Source organism: Salvelinus namaycush, chromosome 17 (genome assembly GCF_016432855.1).
Source record: "Salvelinus namaycush isolate Seneca chromosome 17, SaNama_1.0, whole genome shotgun sequence".
Taxonomy (NCBI): domain Eukaryota; kingdom Metazoa; phylum Chordata; class Actinopteri; order Salmoniformes; family Salmonidae; genus Salvelinus; species Salvelinus namaycush.
In genome coordinates this window covers 36,518,695-36,533,509 of record NC_052323.1, presented here as the reverse complement: position 1 = coordinate 36,533,509, position 14,815 = coordinate 36,518,695, and the positions used below count along the sequence as shown (strand labels likewise).

General features: G+C 47.5%; 1 protein-coding gene across 1 annotated transcript in view; it reads right to left on the bottom strand.

The window, feature by feature from the left end:
- The window catches only part of n4bp3 (NEDD4 binding protein 3), a 53,158-nt gene that overhangs the window by 1,263 nt on the left and 37,080 nt on the right, over positions 1 to 14,815 (bottom strand). Inside the window, exons 3-8 of the mRNA XM_039012005.1 lie at positions 13,347 to 13,556; positions 12,619 to 12,740; positions 9,585 to 9,771; positions 9,209 to 9,301; positions 8,751 to 9,002; positions 7,121 to 7,376 (exon numbers count right to left, since the gene is read on the bottom strand). Coding sequence (XP_038867933.1) covers positions 7,121 to 7,376; positions 8,751 to 9,002; positions 9,209 to 9,301; positions 9,585 to 9,771; positions 12,619 to 12,740; positions 13,347 to 13,556 — 1,120 coding nt within the window. The remainder of the gene's footprint in view (positions 1 to 7,120; positions 7,377 to 8,750; positions 9,003 to 9,208; positions 9,302 to 9,584; positions 9,772 to 12,618; positions 12,741 to 13,346; positions 13,557 to 14,815) is intronic.

The window sequence follows — 14,815 nt, the reverse complement described above, 5'->3', positions numbered from 1 at the left end:
TAAAGAGAGAGGGGGGCAGAGAGAGAGATAGAGAGACAGACATTTTGATGATCACCAATTAGCTTATTAGCCAACACAGTAACATTAGTCTCACAAATATATAACAATCAAACATAACATATGCCATTTAACAGACGCTTTAATCCAAAGAGACTAACAGTCATGCTGCATACATTAACGTATGGGTGGCCCCAGGAATCAAACCTACAACTCTGGCAGTGCAAGCGCCATGCTGTAGTGATTGAGCTACAGAGAACCACAAATTGAAGTTGGGTTTTTATTTTGGTAATAAGGCGTGCTTCCCGCTTATGGCTAGAAAGAAGCTTGTTCAGGCCACTTTTCTCTCTGTAATTGATTATGATGACTTGTTGTATATGCATGCAGCCTCCTCTGTCTTACAGAGACTGGACTCTGTTTATCATGCAGCCTCCTCTGTCTTACAGAGACTGGACTCTGTTTATCATGCAGCCTCCTCTGTCTTACAGAGACTGGACTCTGTTTATCATGCAGCCTCCTCTGTCTTACAGAGACTGGACTCTGTTTATCATGCAGCCTCCTCCGTCTTACAGAGACTGGACTCTGTTTATCATGCAGCCTCCTCTGTCTTACAGAGACTGGACTCTGTTTATCATGCAGCCTCCTTTGTCTTACAGAGACTGGACTCTGTTTATCATGCAGCCTCCTCTGTCTTACAGAGACTGGACTCTGTTTATCATGCAGCCTCCTCTGTCTTACAGAGACTGGACTCTGTTTATCATGCAGCCTCCTCTGTCTTACAGAGACTGGACTCTGTTTATCATGCAGCCTCCTCTGCCTTACAGAGACTGGACTCTGTTTATCATGCAGCCTCCTCTGTCTTACAGAGACTCTGTTTATCATGCAGCCTCCTCTGTCTTACAGAGACTGGACTCTGTTTATCATGCAGCCTCCTCTGTCTTACAGAGACTGGACTCTGTTTATCATGCAGCCTCCTCTGTCTTACAGAGACTGGACTCTGTTTATCATGCAGCCTCCTCTGCCTTACAGAGACTGGACTCTGTTTATCATGCAGCCTCCTCTGTCTTACAGAGACTGGACTCTGTTTATCATGCAGCCTCCTCTGTCTTACAGAGACTGGACTCTGTTTATCATGCAGCCTCCTCTGTCTTACAGAGACTGGACTCTGTTTATCATGCAGCCTCCTCTGTCTTACAGAGACTGGACTCTGTTTATCATGCAGCCTCCTCTGTCTTACAGAGACTGGACTCTGTTTATCATGCAGCCTCCTCTGTCTTACAGAGACTGGACTCTGTTTATCATGCAGCCTCCTCTGTCTTACAGAGACTGGACTCTGTTTATCATGCAGCCTCCTCTGTCTTACAGAGACTGGACTCTGTTTATCATGCAGCCTCCTCTGTCTTACAGAGACTGGACTCTGTTTATCATGCAGCCTCCTCTGTCTTACAGAGACTGGACTCTGTTTATCATGCAGCCTCCTCTGTCTTACAGAGACTGGACTCTGTTTATCATGCAGCCTCCTCTGTCTTACAGAGACTGGACTCTGTTTATCATGCAGCCTCCTCTGCCTTACAGAGACTGGACTCTGTTTATCATGCAGCCTCCTCTGTCTTACAGAGACTGGACTCTGTTTATCATGCTGCCTCCTCTGTCTTACAGAGACTGGACTCTGTTTATCATGCAGCCTCCTCTGTCTTACAGAGACTGGACTCTGTTTATCATGCAGCCTCCTCTGTCTTACAGAGACTGGACTCTGTTTATCATGCTGCCTCCTCTGTCTTACAGAGACTGGACTCTGTGCATCCTTACGCTTTATTACAAATGCCAAGTCACTCACCCACCATTGCACATTGTACCAAATGATAGGTTGGACCTCACTTTATATGCGCAGAAAGATACATTTGTATGTGTTCATCTACAAAGCCCTTTTGGGTAAACTCCCTCTTTACCTCCGTAGTCTGGTCTCCTTCACCACCAGCAGTTACCATACCCAATCTGCTAGGTGGTTGCTACTTAAAGTCCCCAGGATATTCACAGTATTAGGCAAGACTGCCTTCTCTTGTTGTGCACCAGAGGCATGGAATAGTCTACAATCCATGATTCATCTAGATATGTTAGTGCCACTGAATGCATTTAAAATATTGATGGGAGATTGTTACAGAAGAGTGTAAATGCTTTTTTTTAGACTGGATCATGTTGTTGTATGTTTTAATTCTGTAATGTATTGATTGTTCATTGTTCCAAGATGGCATAGCAGTTCAGACGTCTTTTTTTGTCCTCGTATTGTCGTGTCCTGTATACATATATATTTACACCTTTCTTCGCATATCTTTATATATTTTATTATCCAAGAACTCAACTACAAAAGCTTTCCTGCAACCCGCCTCACCAATTACAAAAAAAAAGTATTATTTACCTCAAATCTGAAAATCCACAGTGGTAGCTAGCCAGAGGCTAACCAGAAGCCGGCCGAAACTAGCCAGAAGCTAGCCGGAAGCTACCCAGAAGCTAACTAGAAGCTAGCCAGTAGCTGATCTGAAGCTGCCCAGAAGTTAGCCGGTTTGCTGGCTAGCGTTGGTGTTTCAGCTGCCCACGTTGTGGTCTTCAGCTATTCCTTCAGCTCGATAATCTATCGACACTTTTGTGCAACGCGACTCGGACCGGAGCATACCGGGCCTATTTTTCTCAGTGTCCCCGGATTTCAGCCGCAGGCTCTGGACGTTTGCACCTTGATTTCGCAGCTAGCTAGCTGCAAACCGTGTGACTATTGGCTTACGTCGATCCCGGAGCAAACTTAAATTATTCTGAAGCTAGCCAGCTGAGGAGTTCCATCAGCCATTCCTGGGCTACAGTCACCTATCCGGACCCGTTTTTTTTGTTGTTTTTTGTTGTTGTTGTTGTTGTTGCTGCAGATGCGGAGCCCCATCGGGCCTTCACGACTGACTGCCGACATTATCTGCCCGAGGGAGTTATCCAACTGGCACCTCCGTCGCAACGTTACCTGAACGCTCATCTGGGGCCCGCTAATCGTTAGCTGTCTTATCGGCTGCTATCTGAATAAGTATATCGGACAATTTTTCTTGGGTCACTATATCTATTTTGCCAATTGGATTGATCCCCTCTACCACACGGAACCCCACTAATCTACCGACGGAAACGCACGAGGTGTCTAAAAAAAATAAAAAAAAATAGACTTCCATCCTATGCTATCTTACTACCGATAGCCATCTACCCGGCCAGCTGTCTGGATCGCCGTGACCCCAACCAACCTCTACTCACTGGACCCTTATGATCACTCGATTAAGCATGCCTCTCCTTAATGTAAATATGCCTTGTCCATTGCTGTTCTGTTTAGTGTTTATTGGCTTATTTCACTGTAGAGCCTCTAGCCCTGTTCACTATACCATATCCAACCTTTCAGTTCCACCACCCACATTTGCGATGACATCACCTGGTTTCAATGATGTTTCTAGAGACAATATCTCTCTCATCATCACTCAATACCTAGGTTTACCTCCACTGTATTCACATCCTGCCATACCTTTGTCTGTACATTATTCCTTGAAGCTATTTTATCGCCCCCAGAAACTTCCTTTTACTCTCTGTTCTAGACGTTCTAGACGACCAATTCTCATAGCATTTAGCCGTACCCTTATCCTACTCCTCCTCTGTTCCTCTGGTGATGTAGAGGTGAACCCAGGCCCTGCAGTACCTAGCTCCACTCCTATTCCCCAGGCGCTCTCTTTTGATGACTTCTGTAACCGTAATAGCCTTGGTTTCATGCATGTTAACATTAGAAGCCTCCTCCCTAAGTTTGTTTTGTTCACTGCTTTAGCACACTCTGCCAACCCGGATGTTTTAGCCGTGTCTGAATCCTGGCTTAGGAAGACCACCAAAAATTCTGACATTTTCATCCCTAATTACAACATTTTCAGACAAGATAGAACGGCCAAAGGGGGCGGTGTTGCAATCTACTGCAAAGATTGCCTGCAGAGTTCTGTTTTACTATCCAGGTCTGTTCCCAAACAATTTGAACTTCTACTTTTAAAAATCCACCTCTCTAAAAACAAGTCTCTCACCGTTGCCGCCTGCTATAGACCACCCTCTGCCCCCAGCTGTGCTCTGGACACCATATGTGAACTGATTGCCCCCCATCTATCTTCAGAGCTCGTGCTGCTAGGCGACCTAAATTGGAACATGCTTAACACCCCAGCCATCCTACAATCTAAGCTTGATGCCCTCAATCTCACACAAATTATCAATGAACCTACCAGGTACCACCCCAATTCCGTAAACACGGGTACCCTCATAGATATCATCCTAACCAACTTGCCCTCCAAATACACCTCTGCTGTTTTCAACCAAGATCTCAGCGATCACTGCCTCATTGCCTGCATCCGTAATGGGTCAGCGGTCAAACGACCTCCACTCATCACTGTCAAACGCTCCCTGAAACACTTCAGCGAGCAGGCCTTTCTAATCGACCTGGCCGAGGTATCCTGGAAGGATATTGATCTTATCCCGTCAGTAGAGGATGCCTGGATATTTTAAAAAAATGCCTTCCTCACCATCTTGAATAAGCATGCCCCATTCAAGAAATTTAGAACCAGGAACAGATATAGCCCTTGGTTCTCTCCTGACCTGACTGCCCTTAACCAACAGAAAAACATCCTATGGCGTTCTGCATTAGCATCGAACAGCCCCCGTGATATGCAACTTTTCAGGGAAGCTAGGAACCAATATACACAGGCAGTTAGAAAAGCCAAGGCTAGCTTTTTCAAGCAGAAATTTGCTTCCTGCAACACAAACTCAAAACAGTTCTGGGACACTGTAAAGTCCATGGAGAATAAGAACACCTCCTCCCAGCTTCCAACTGCACTGAAGATAGGAAACACTGTCACCACCGACAAATCCACTATAATTGAGAATTTCAATAAGCATTTTTCTACGGCTGGTCATGCTTTCCACCTGGCTACCCCTACCCCGGTCAACAGCACTGCACCCCCCACAGCAACTCGCCCAAGCCTTCCCCATTTCTCTTTCTCCCAAATACAGTCAGCTGATGTTCTGAAAGAGCTGCAAAATCTGGACCCTTACAAATCAGCCGGGCTAGATAATCTGGACCCTTTCTTTCTAAAACTATCTGCTGAAATTGTTGCCACCCCTATTACTAGCCTTTTCAACCTCTCTTTCGTGTCGTCTGAGATTCCCAAAGATTGGAAAGCAGCTGCGGTTATCCCCCTCTTCAAAGGGGGGGACACTCTTAACCCAAACAGCTACAGACCCATATCTATCCTACCCTGCCTTTCTAAGGTCTTCGAAAGCCAAGTTAACAAACAGATTACCGACCATTTCGAATCCCACCATACCTTCTCCGCTATGCAATCTGGTTTCAGAGCTGGTCATGGGTGCACCTCAGCCACGCTCAAGGTCATAAACGATATCTTAACCGCCATCGATAGGAAACAATACTGTGCAGCCGTATTCATTGACCTGGCCAAGGCTTTTGACTCTGTCAATCACCACATCCTCATCGGCAGACTCGACAGCCTTGGTTTCTCTAATGATTGCCTCGCCTGGTTCACCAACTACTTCTCTGATCGAGTTCAGTGTGTCAAATCGGAGGGTCTGTTGTCCGGGCCTCTGGCAGTCTCTATGGGGGTGCCACAGGGTTCAATTCTTGGACCGACTCTCTTCTCTGTATACATCAATGATGTCGCTCTTGCTGCTGGTGATTCTCTGATCCACCTCTACGCAGACGACACCATTCTGTATACTTCTGGCCCTTCTTTTGACACTGTGTTAACAACCCTCCAGGCGAGCTTCAATGCCATACAACTCTCCTTCCGTGGCCTCCAATTGCTCTTAAATACAAGTAAAACTAAATGCATGCTCTTCAACCGATCGCTGCCTGCACCTGCCCGCCTGTCCAACATCACTACTCTAGACGGCTTTGACTTAGAATATGTGGACAACTACAAATACCTAGGTGTCTGGTTAGACTGTAAACTCTCCTTCCAGACTCACATCAAACATCTCCAATCCAAAGTTAAATCTAGAATTGGCTTCCTATTCCGCAACAAAGCATCCTTCACTCATGCTGCCAAACATACCCTTGTAAAACTGACCATCCTACCAATCCTCGACTTCGGTGATGTCATTTACAAAATAGCCTCCAATACCCTACTCAATAAATTGGATGCAGTCTATCACAGTGCCATCCGTTTTGTCACCAAAGCCCCTTACACTACCCACCACTGCGACCTGTACACTCTCGTTGGCTGGCCCTCGCTTCATACTCGTCGCCAAACCCACTGGCTCCAGGTCATCTACAAGACCCTGCTAGGTAAAGTCCCCCCTTATCTCAGCTCGCTGGTCACCATAGTAGCACCTACCTGTAGCACGCGCTCCAGCAGGTATATCTCTCTGGTCACCCCCAAAACCAATTCTTCCTTTGGCCGCCTCTCATTCCAGTTCTCTGCTGCCAATGACTGGAACGAACTACAAAAATCTCTGAAATTGGAAACACTTATCTCCCTCACTAGCTTTAAGCACCAGCTGTCAGAGCAGCTCATATATTACTGCACCTGTACATAGCCTATCTATAATTTAGCCCAAACAACTACCTCTTTACCTACTGTATTCATTTATTTATTTTTGCTCCTTTGCACCCCATTATTTCTATCTCTACTTTGCACTTTCTTCCACTGCAAACCAACCATTCCAGTGTTTTTTTTTACTTGCTATATTGTATTTACTTCGCCACCATGGCCTTTTTATATTTTTATTTATTTATATATATATTTTGTTTGCCTTCACCTCCCTTATCTCACCTCACTTGCTCACATTGTATATAGACTTATTTTTTCACTGTATTATTGACTGTATGTTTGTTCTACTCCATGTGTAACTATGTGTTGTTGTATGTATCGAACTGCTTTGCTTTATCTTGGCCAGGTCGCAATTGTAAATGAGAACTTGTTCTCAACTGGCCTACCTGGTTAAATAAAGGTGAAATAAATTGTTGCTGCCTTCTTGGCCAGGTCTCCAGTTGAAAAATAGACTATGGGTCACAATGGGCCTTTCCTGGTTAAATAAAGGTTAAATAAACAAATATCTATACCTGATGCCCCTCCTGATCCTCGAGACCCTAGTGTCCCACTCTCCTCCGCTCCCTCTTTCCCCTGTCGTCGTGGTTGCGCACCGTGTAGGGCTGTCTGCAGAGTGTCTATCTGTCCATCACAGCTCTGCAGCTCTCCTCTTGTCTCTCTCAGCTGGGTCTTCAGCTGGAACAGCTCTGACAGCTTGCTGGTCACCTCCGCCTGGGAGTCACGCAGCCGCTGCTTCAACAACGAGATCTCACCCGACTTCTGACACACCTGAAAGGTAAAGAGGGAGGGGTGGTGACAGAGGATGATAAATAAACCCTGCTCTTCACCAGCATCCCTCAGTCAAATCCTCCTCTCTCTATGCCTGTCCTCCGTCTTCTTAGTTCATGGACCCACCTCTCTCCATCCTCCTACTCCCTCATCTTCCCCACCCCATCCTCCTACCCCCTCATCTTCCCCACTCCATCCTCCTACCCCTCACCTTCCCCACCCCATCCTCCTACCCCTCATCTTCCCCACTCCATCCTCCTACCCCCTCATCTTCCCCACTCCATCCTCCTACCCCCTCATCTTCCCCACCCCATCCTCCTACCGCCTCATCTTCCCCACCCCATCCTCCTACCGCCTCACCTTCCCCACTCCATCCTCCTACCGCCTCACCTTCCCCACTCCATCCTCCTACCGCCTCATCTTCCCCACTCCATCCTCATACCCCTCATCTTCCCCACCCCATCCTCCTACCGCCTCACCTTCCCCACTCCATCCTCCTACCGCCTCATCTTCCCCACTCCATCCTCCTACCCCCTCATCTTCCCCACTCCATCCTCCTACCCCTCATCTTCCCCACTCCATCCTCCTACCCCCTCATCTTCCCCACTCCATCCTCCTACCCCCTCATCTTCCCCACTCCATCCTCCTACCGCCTCACCTTCCCCACTCCATCCTCCTACCCCCTCACCTTCCCCACTACATCCTCCTACTCCCTCACCTTCCCCACTACATCCTCCTACTCCCTCACCTTCCCCACTATATCCTCCTACTCCCTCACCTTCCCCACTATATCCTCCTACCCCCTCACCTTCCCCACTATATCCTCCTACCCCCTCACCTTCCCCACTACATCCTCCTACCCCTCACCTTCCCCACTACATCCTCCTACCCCCTCACCTTCCCCACTACATCCTCCTACCCCCTCATCTTCCCCACTCCATCCTCCTACCGCCTCATCTTCCCCACTCCATCCTCCTACCCCTCACCTTCCCCACTCCATCCTCCTACCCCCTCATCTTCCCCACTCCATCCTCCTACCCCCTCATCTTCCCCACTCCATCCTCCTACCCCCTCATCTTCCCCACTCCATCCTCCTACCCCCTCATCTTCCCCACTCCATCCTCCTACCCCCTCATCTTCCCCACTCCATCCTCCTACCCCTCACCTTCCCCACTCCATCCTCCTACCCCCTCACCTTCCCCACTCCATCCTCCTACCGCCTCACCTTCCCCACTCCATCCTCCTACCCCCTCATCTTCCCCACTCCATCCTCCTACTCCCTCACCTTCCCCACTCCATCCTCCTACCGCCTCATCTTCCCCACTCCATCCTCCTACCCCTCACATTCCCCACTCCATCCTCCAAACTTCTCACCTGCCACTGAGTCTCCTCCAGAGTAGGGCTGGTTTCCTTCAGACTCCCCTGACCCTCTCTCTGTCTCCCCCCTGTCAGAGCATCCAGTTCCTCCTGCAGTCTGTTCGTCTCCTGCTGGGCCTTGTACAGCTGCAGCTGCAGTGCACGCTCTGAATGGTGGGCATGCTGGGAAACCTGACGCAGCTTGGCGGTGTACAGATGCTTCAACTCCTCCAACTCCTTCTCCCACAGACGCTGTTTACCTTCAAACACCTACAGAGAAGAGTGAGGGAGGGAGGGAGAATAAGAAAGAGAGAGTTATAGATGCACACCTACATGCCCCCCCCCACACACACACACACACACACACACACACACACACACACACACACACACACACACACACACACACACACACACACACACACACACACACACACACACACACACACACACACACAAGCAGGTCTACTCATCACCTGCACGATGGCTCCTTCACTCTCATCCAGGTTCCTCCTCATCTGTTTCAGCTCGAGTTCCTTCTCCACCAGCCTCTCCTCCAGATCACGCACCTGGACAGTCAACCAACCAACCAATCAAAGAATCAATCACCAACCAATCAATCAACCAACCAACCAGTCAACCAATCAACCAACCAACCAACCAACCAACCAACCAACCAACCAACCAACCAACCAACCAACCAATCAACCAACCAATCAACCAACCAACCAACCAACCAACCAACCAACCAACAAATCAACCAATCAACCAACCAATCAACCAACCAATCACCCAATCAACCAACCAATCAATCAACCAATTAACCAACTGATCCATGCATCCATCACTCACCACCTCCTCTACAGAGAGTGACAGTTCATAAGGGGGCGGAGCCTCCCCTCCGTATGGCGCCAGGCGGCTGAGCGTTGCCATGCTACGACACGACATGGCCATCTCCGCCATGGCGACCCCCGACGACCCCACAACCTTTGATGCTCGGTCCAGAGAGCCAATGGAGTTGATGTGGCCCATGGAGGCACTGAGGGTGGTAAGAGACATACATCTTCATCATCATCACTATCCTCCTCATCATCAGTGATCTACACAGGGACAAACAGACACAGATACAAACAGACACAGAGACAAACAGACACAGAGACTCGCAGACACAGAGACAAGCAGACACAGAGACAGACAGAAACAGACACAGAGACAGACAGACACAGAGACAGACAGACACAGACACAGAGACAAGCAGACACAGAGACAGACAGACACAAACAGAGACAGACAGACACAGACACAGAGACAAACAGACACAGAGACAAGCAGACACGGAGACAAACAGACACAGAGACAAGCAGACACAGAGACAGACAGACACAGACAGAAACAGACACAGAGACAGACAGACACAGAGACAGACACAGAGACAAGCAGACACAGAGACAGACAGACACAGAGACAAGCAGACACAGAGACAGACAGACACAGAGACAGACAGACACAGACACAGAGACAAGCAGACACAAACAGACACAGACAGAAACAGAGACAGACAAACAGACACAGAGACAAGCAGACACAGAGACAGACAGACAGACAGAAACAGAGACAGACAGACACAGAGACAAGCAGACACAGAGACAGACAGACACAGACAAAGAGACAAACAGACACATGAACAGACACAGAGACAGACACAGAGACAGACAGACACAGAGACAGACAGACACAGAGGCAGACACAGAGACAGACAGACACAGAGACAGACACAGCGATAAACAGACACAGAGACAGACAGACACAGAGACAGACACAGAATGAGTCAGACACAGAGAGACAGACACAGAGGCAGACTGACACAGAGACAGACAGACACAGAATGAGACAGACACAGAGAGAGACATACACAGAGACAGACAAACACATAGACAGACATACACACACAGAGACAGACACAGAGACAGACACTGAGACAGACAGACACATAGACAGACACAGAGACAGACTGACACAGAGACAGACACAGAGAGAGACAGACACAGAGAGAGACAGACACAGAGAGAGACAGACAAAGAGAGAGACAGACAAAGAGACAGACAGACACAGAGACAGACAGACACATAGACAGACAGAGAGAGAGACAGACACAGAGACAGACATACAAAGAGACAGACAGACACAGAGACAGACAAAGAGACAGAGACAGACACAGAGACAGACAGACAGACACAGAGACAGACAGACACAGAGACAGACAGACACAGAGACAGACAGACACAGAGACAGACACAGAGACAGACAGACACAGAGACAGACACAGAGACAGACAGACACAGAGACAGACACAGAGACAGACAGACAAAGAGAGAGACAGACACAGAGACAGACAGACACAGAGAGAGACAGACACAGAGAGAGACAGACACAGAGAGAAACAGACAAAGAGAGAGACAGACAAAGAGACAGACAGACACAGAGACAGACAGACACAGAGACAGACAGAGAGAGAGACAGACACAGAGACAGACAGACAAAGAGACAGACAGACACAGAGACAGACAAAGAGACAGAGACAGACACAGAGACAGACACAGAGACAGACAGACACAGAGACAGACAGACACAGAGACAGACAGACACAGAGACAGACAGACACAGAGACAGACACAGAGACAGACAGACACAGAGACAGACAGACAGACAGACAGACACACAGACAGACACAGAGACAGACAGACACAGACACAGAGACAGACAGACACAGAGACAGACAGACACAGAGACAGACAGACACAGAGACAGACACAGCGATAAACAGACACAGAGACAGACAGACACAGAGACAGACACAGAATGAGTCAGACACAGAGAGAGACATACACAGAGACAGACAAACACATAGACAGACATACACACACAGAGACAGACACTGAGACAGACAGACACATAGACAGACACAGAGACAGACAGACACATAATGAGACAGACACAGAGACAGACTGACACAGAGACAGACACAGAGAGAGACAGACACAGAGAGAGACAGACAAAGAGAGAGACAGACAAAGAGACAGACAGACACAGAGACAGACAGACACAGAGACATACAGGGAGAGAGACAGACACAGAGACAGACATACAAAGAGACAGACAGACACAGAGACAGACAAAGAGACAGACAAAGAGACAGAGACAGACACAGAGACAGACAGACAGACACAGAGACAGACAGACACAGAGACAGACATACACAGAGACAGACACAGAGACAGACAGACACAGAGACAGACACAGAGACAGACAGACACAGAGACAGACACAGAGACAGACAGACAAAGAGAGAGACAGACACAGAGACAGACAGACACAGAGAGAGACAGACACAGAGAGAGACAGACACAGAGAGAGACAGACAAAGAGAGAGACAGACAAAGAGACAGACAGACACAGAGACAGACAGACACAGAGACAGACAGACACAGAGACAGACAGAGAGAGAGACAGACACAGAGACAGACAGACAAAGAGACAGACAGACACAGAGACAGACAAAGAGACAGACACAGAGACAGACAAAGAGACAGACAGACACAGAGACAGACACAGAGACAGACAGACACAGAGACAGACAGACACAGAGACAGACAGACAGAGACAGACAGACACAGAGACAGACAGACAGAGACAGACAGACACACAGACAGACACAGAGACAGACAGACACAGACACAGAGACAGACAGACACAGAGACAGACAGACACAGAGACAGACAGACACAGAGACAGACAGACACAGAGACAGACAGACACAGAGACAGACAGACACAGAGACAGACCGACACAGAGACAGACAGACAGACAGAGAGAAACAGGAGTTGACCTGATGTGAGCCAGCTGTGGTCTGAAGGGAGGTCTGTATGGAGGAAGACTGTTCATGGAGTTATGACCAGAGTCTGACAGGTTGTCATCCTCCTGACTCAGACCACGCCCTGACGCTACCGCCTATATCACAACATCCACTGTTATCTAATCATCATCATCATCATCATCATCATCATCACCATACAAATGTACCATTAATATGAACTAGTTTCCTAATCATCCTAATGTATTGATAATTAATATGAACTAGTTTCCTAATCATCCTAATGTATTGATAATTAATATGAACTAGTTTCCTAATCATCCTAATGTATTGATAATTAATATGAACTAGTTTCCTAATCATCCTAATGTATTGATAATTAATATGAACTAGTTTCCTAATCATCCTAATGTATTGATAATTAATATGAACTAGTTTCCTAATCATCCTAATGTATTGATAATTAATATGAACTAGTTTCCTAATCATCCTAATGTATTGATAATTAATATGAACTAGTTTCCTAATCATCCTAATGTATTGATAATTAATATGAACTAGTTTCCTAATCATCCTAATGTATTGATAATTAATATGAACTAGTTTCCTAATCATCCTAATGTATTGATAATTAATATGAACTAGTTTCCTAATCATCCTAATGTATTGATAATTAACACAAACACTGCACATGTTTCAGGACAGAAATCACCAGACTAAAACGGGGGCGTGTGTTGGGGCACCTTGGTTCCGCTGGAGGTGGGTCCTCCGTGGCGGGAGGGTGAGGAGGAGGAAGAGGAGGTGGAGACAGCTCTAGGTGTGTGTGCGTAGGCCCGGTGGAGCCCGTTGGACAGGCCCTGGTCTGAGTCCTCCATCTTGGCAGGGTAGAGGTTCTGCATGGAACTGAAGTTATTAGGTGTGACAGGCTTGAAGGCAGATGGCCTGAGATGAGACTGGCGGGAGAAGAGGGAGAGAGGGAGGGAGAGAGGGAGGGAGTAGAAGAGTTAGTACCTGAAACTGTCAGGGTGGAGTGAGAGAGACAGGTAGAGAGTTATAGAGAACAATTGGAGAGAGGTATAGAGAGACAGACAGGTAGAGAGGTATAGAGAGACAGGGAGAGAGGTATAGAGAGACAGACAGGTAGAGAGGTATAGAGACAGGTAGAGAGGTATAGAGAGACAGGGAGAGAGTTATAGAGAGACAGTTGGAGAGAGGTATAGAGAGACAGACAGGTAGAGAGGTATAGAGAGACAGGGAGAGAGGTATAGAGAGACAGACATGTAGAGAGGTATAGAGATAGGTAGAGAGGTATAGAGAGACAGGGAGACAGGTATAGAGAGAGAGACAGGTAGAGAGGTATAGAGAGACAGGTAGAGAGTTATAGAGAGACAGGGAGAGAGGTATAGAGAGACAGACAGGTAGAGAGGTATAGAGACAGGTAGAGAGGTATAGAGAGACCGGGAGAGAGGTATAGAGAGAGAGACAGGTAGAGAGGTATAGAGAGACAGGTAGAGAGTTATAGAGAGACGGGTAGAGAGGTATAGAGAGACAGACAGGTAGAGAGGTATAGAGAGACAGACAGGTAGAGAGTTATAGAGAGACAGACAGGTAGAGAGGTATAGAGACAGGTAGAGAGGTATAGAGAGACAGGGAGAGAGGTATAGAGAGACAGACAGGTAGAGAGGTATAGAGACAGGTCGAGCGGTATAGAGAGACAGGGAGAGAGGTATAGAGAGACAGACAGGGAGAGAGGTATAGAGAGACAGGTATAGAGGTATAGAGAGACAGACAGGTAGAGAGGTATAGAGAGACAGACAGGTAGAGAGGTATAGAGAGACAGACAGGGAGAGAGGTATAGAGAGACAGGTATAGAGAGACAGACAGGTATAGAGGTATAGCGAGACAGGGAGAGAGGTATAGAGAGACAGACAGGTAGAGAGGTATAGAGAGACAGACAGGTAGAGAGGTATAGAGAGACAGGGAGAGAGGTATAGAGAGACAGACAGGTAGAGAGGTATAGAGAGACAGACAGGTAGAGAGGTATAGAGAGACAGGTAGAGAGTTATAGAGAGACAGGTAGAGAGTTATAGAGAGACAGGGAGAGAGTTATAGAGAGTCAGGTAGAGAGGTATAGAGAGACAGACAGGTAGAGAGGTATAGAGAGACAGACAGGTAGAGAGGTATAGAGAGACAGACAGGTAGAGAGTTATAG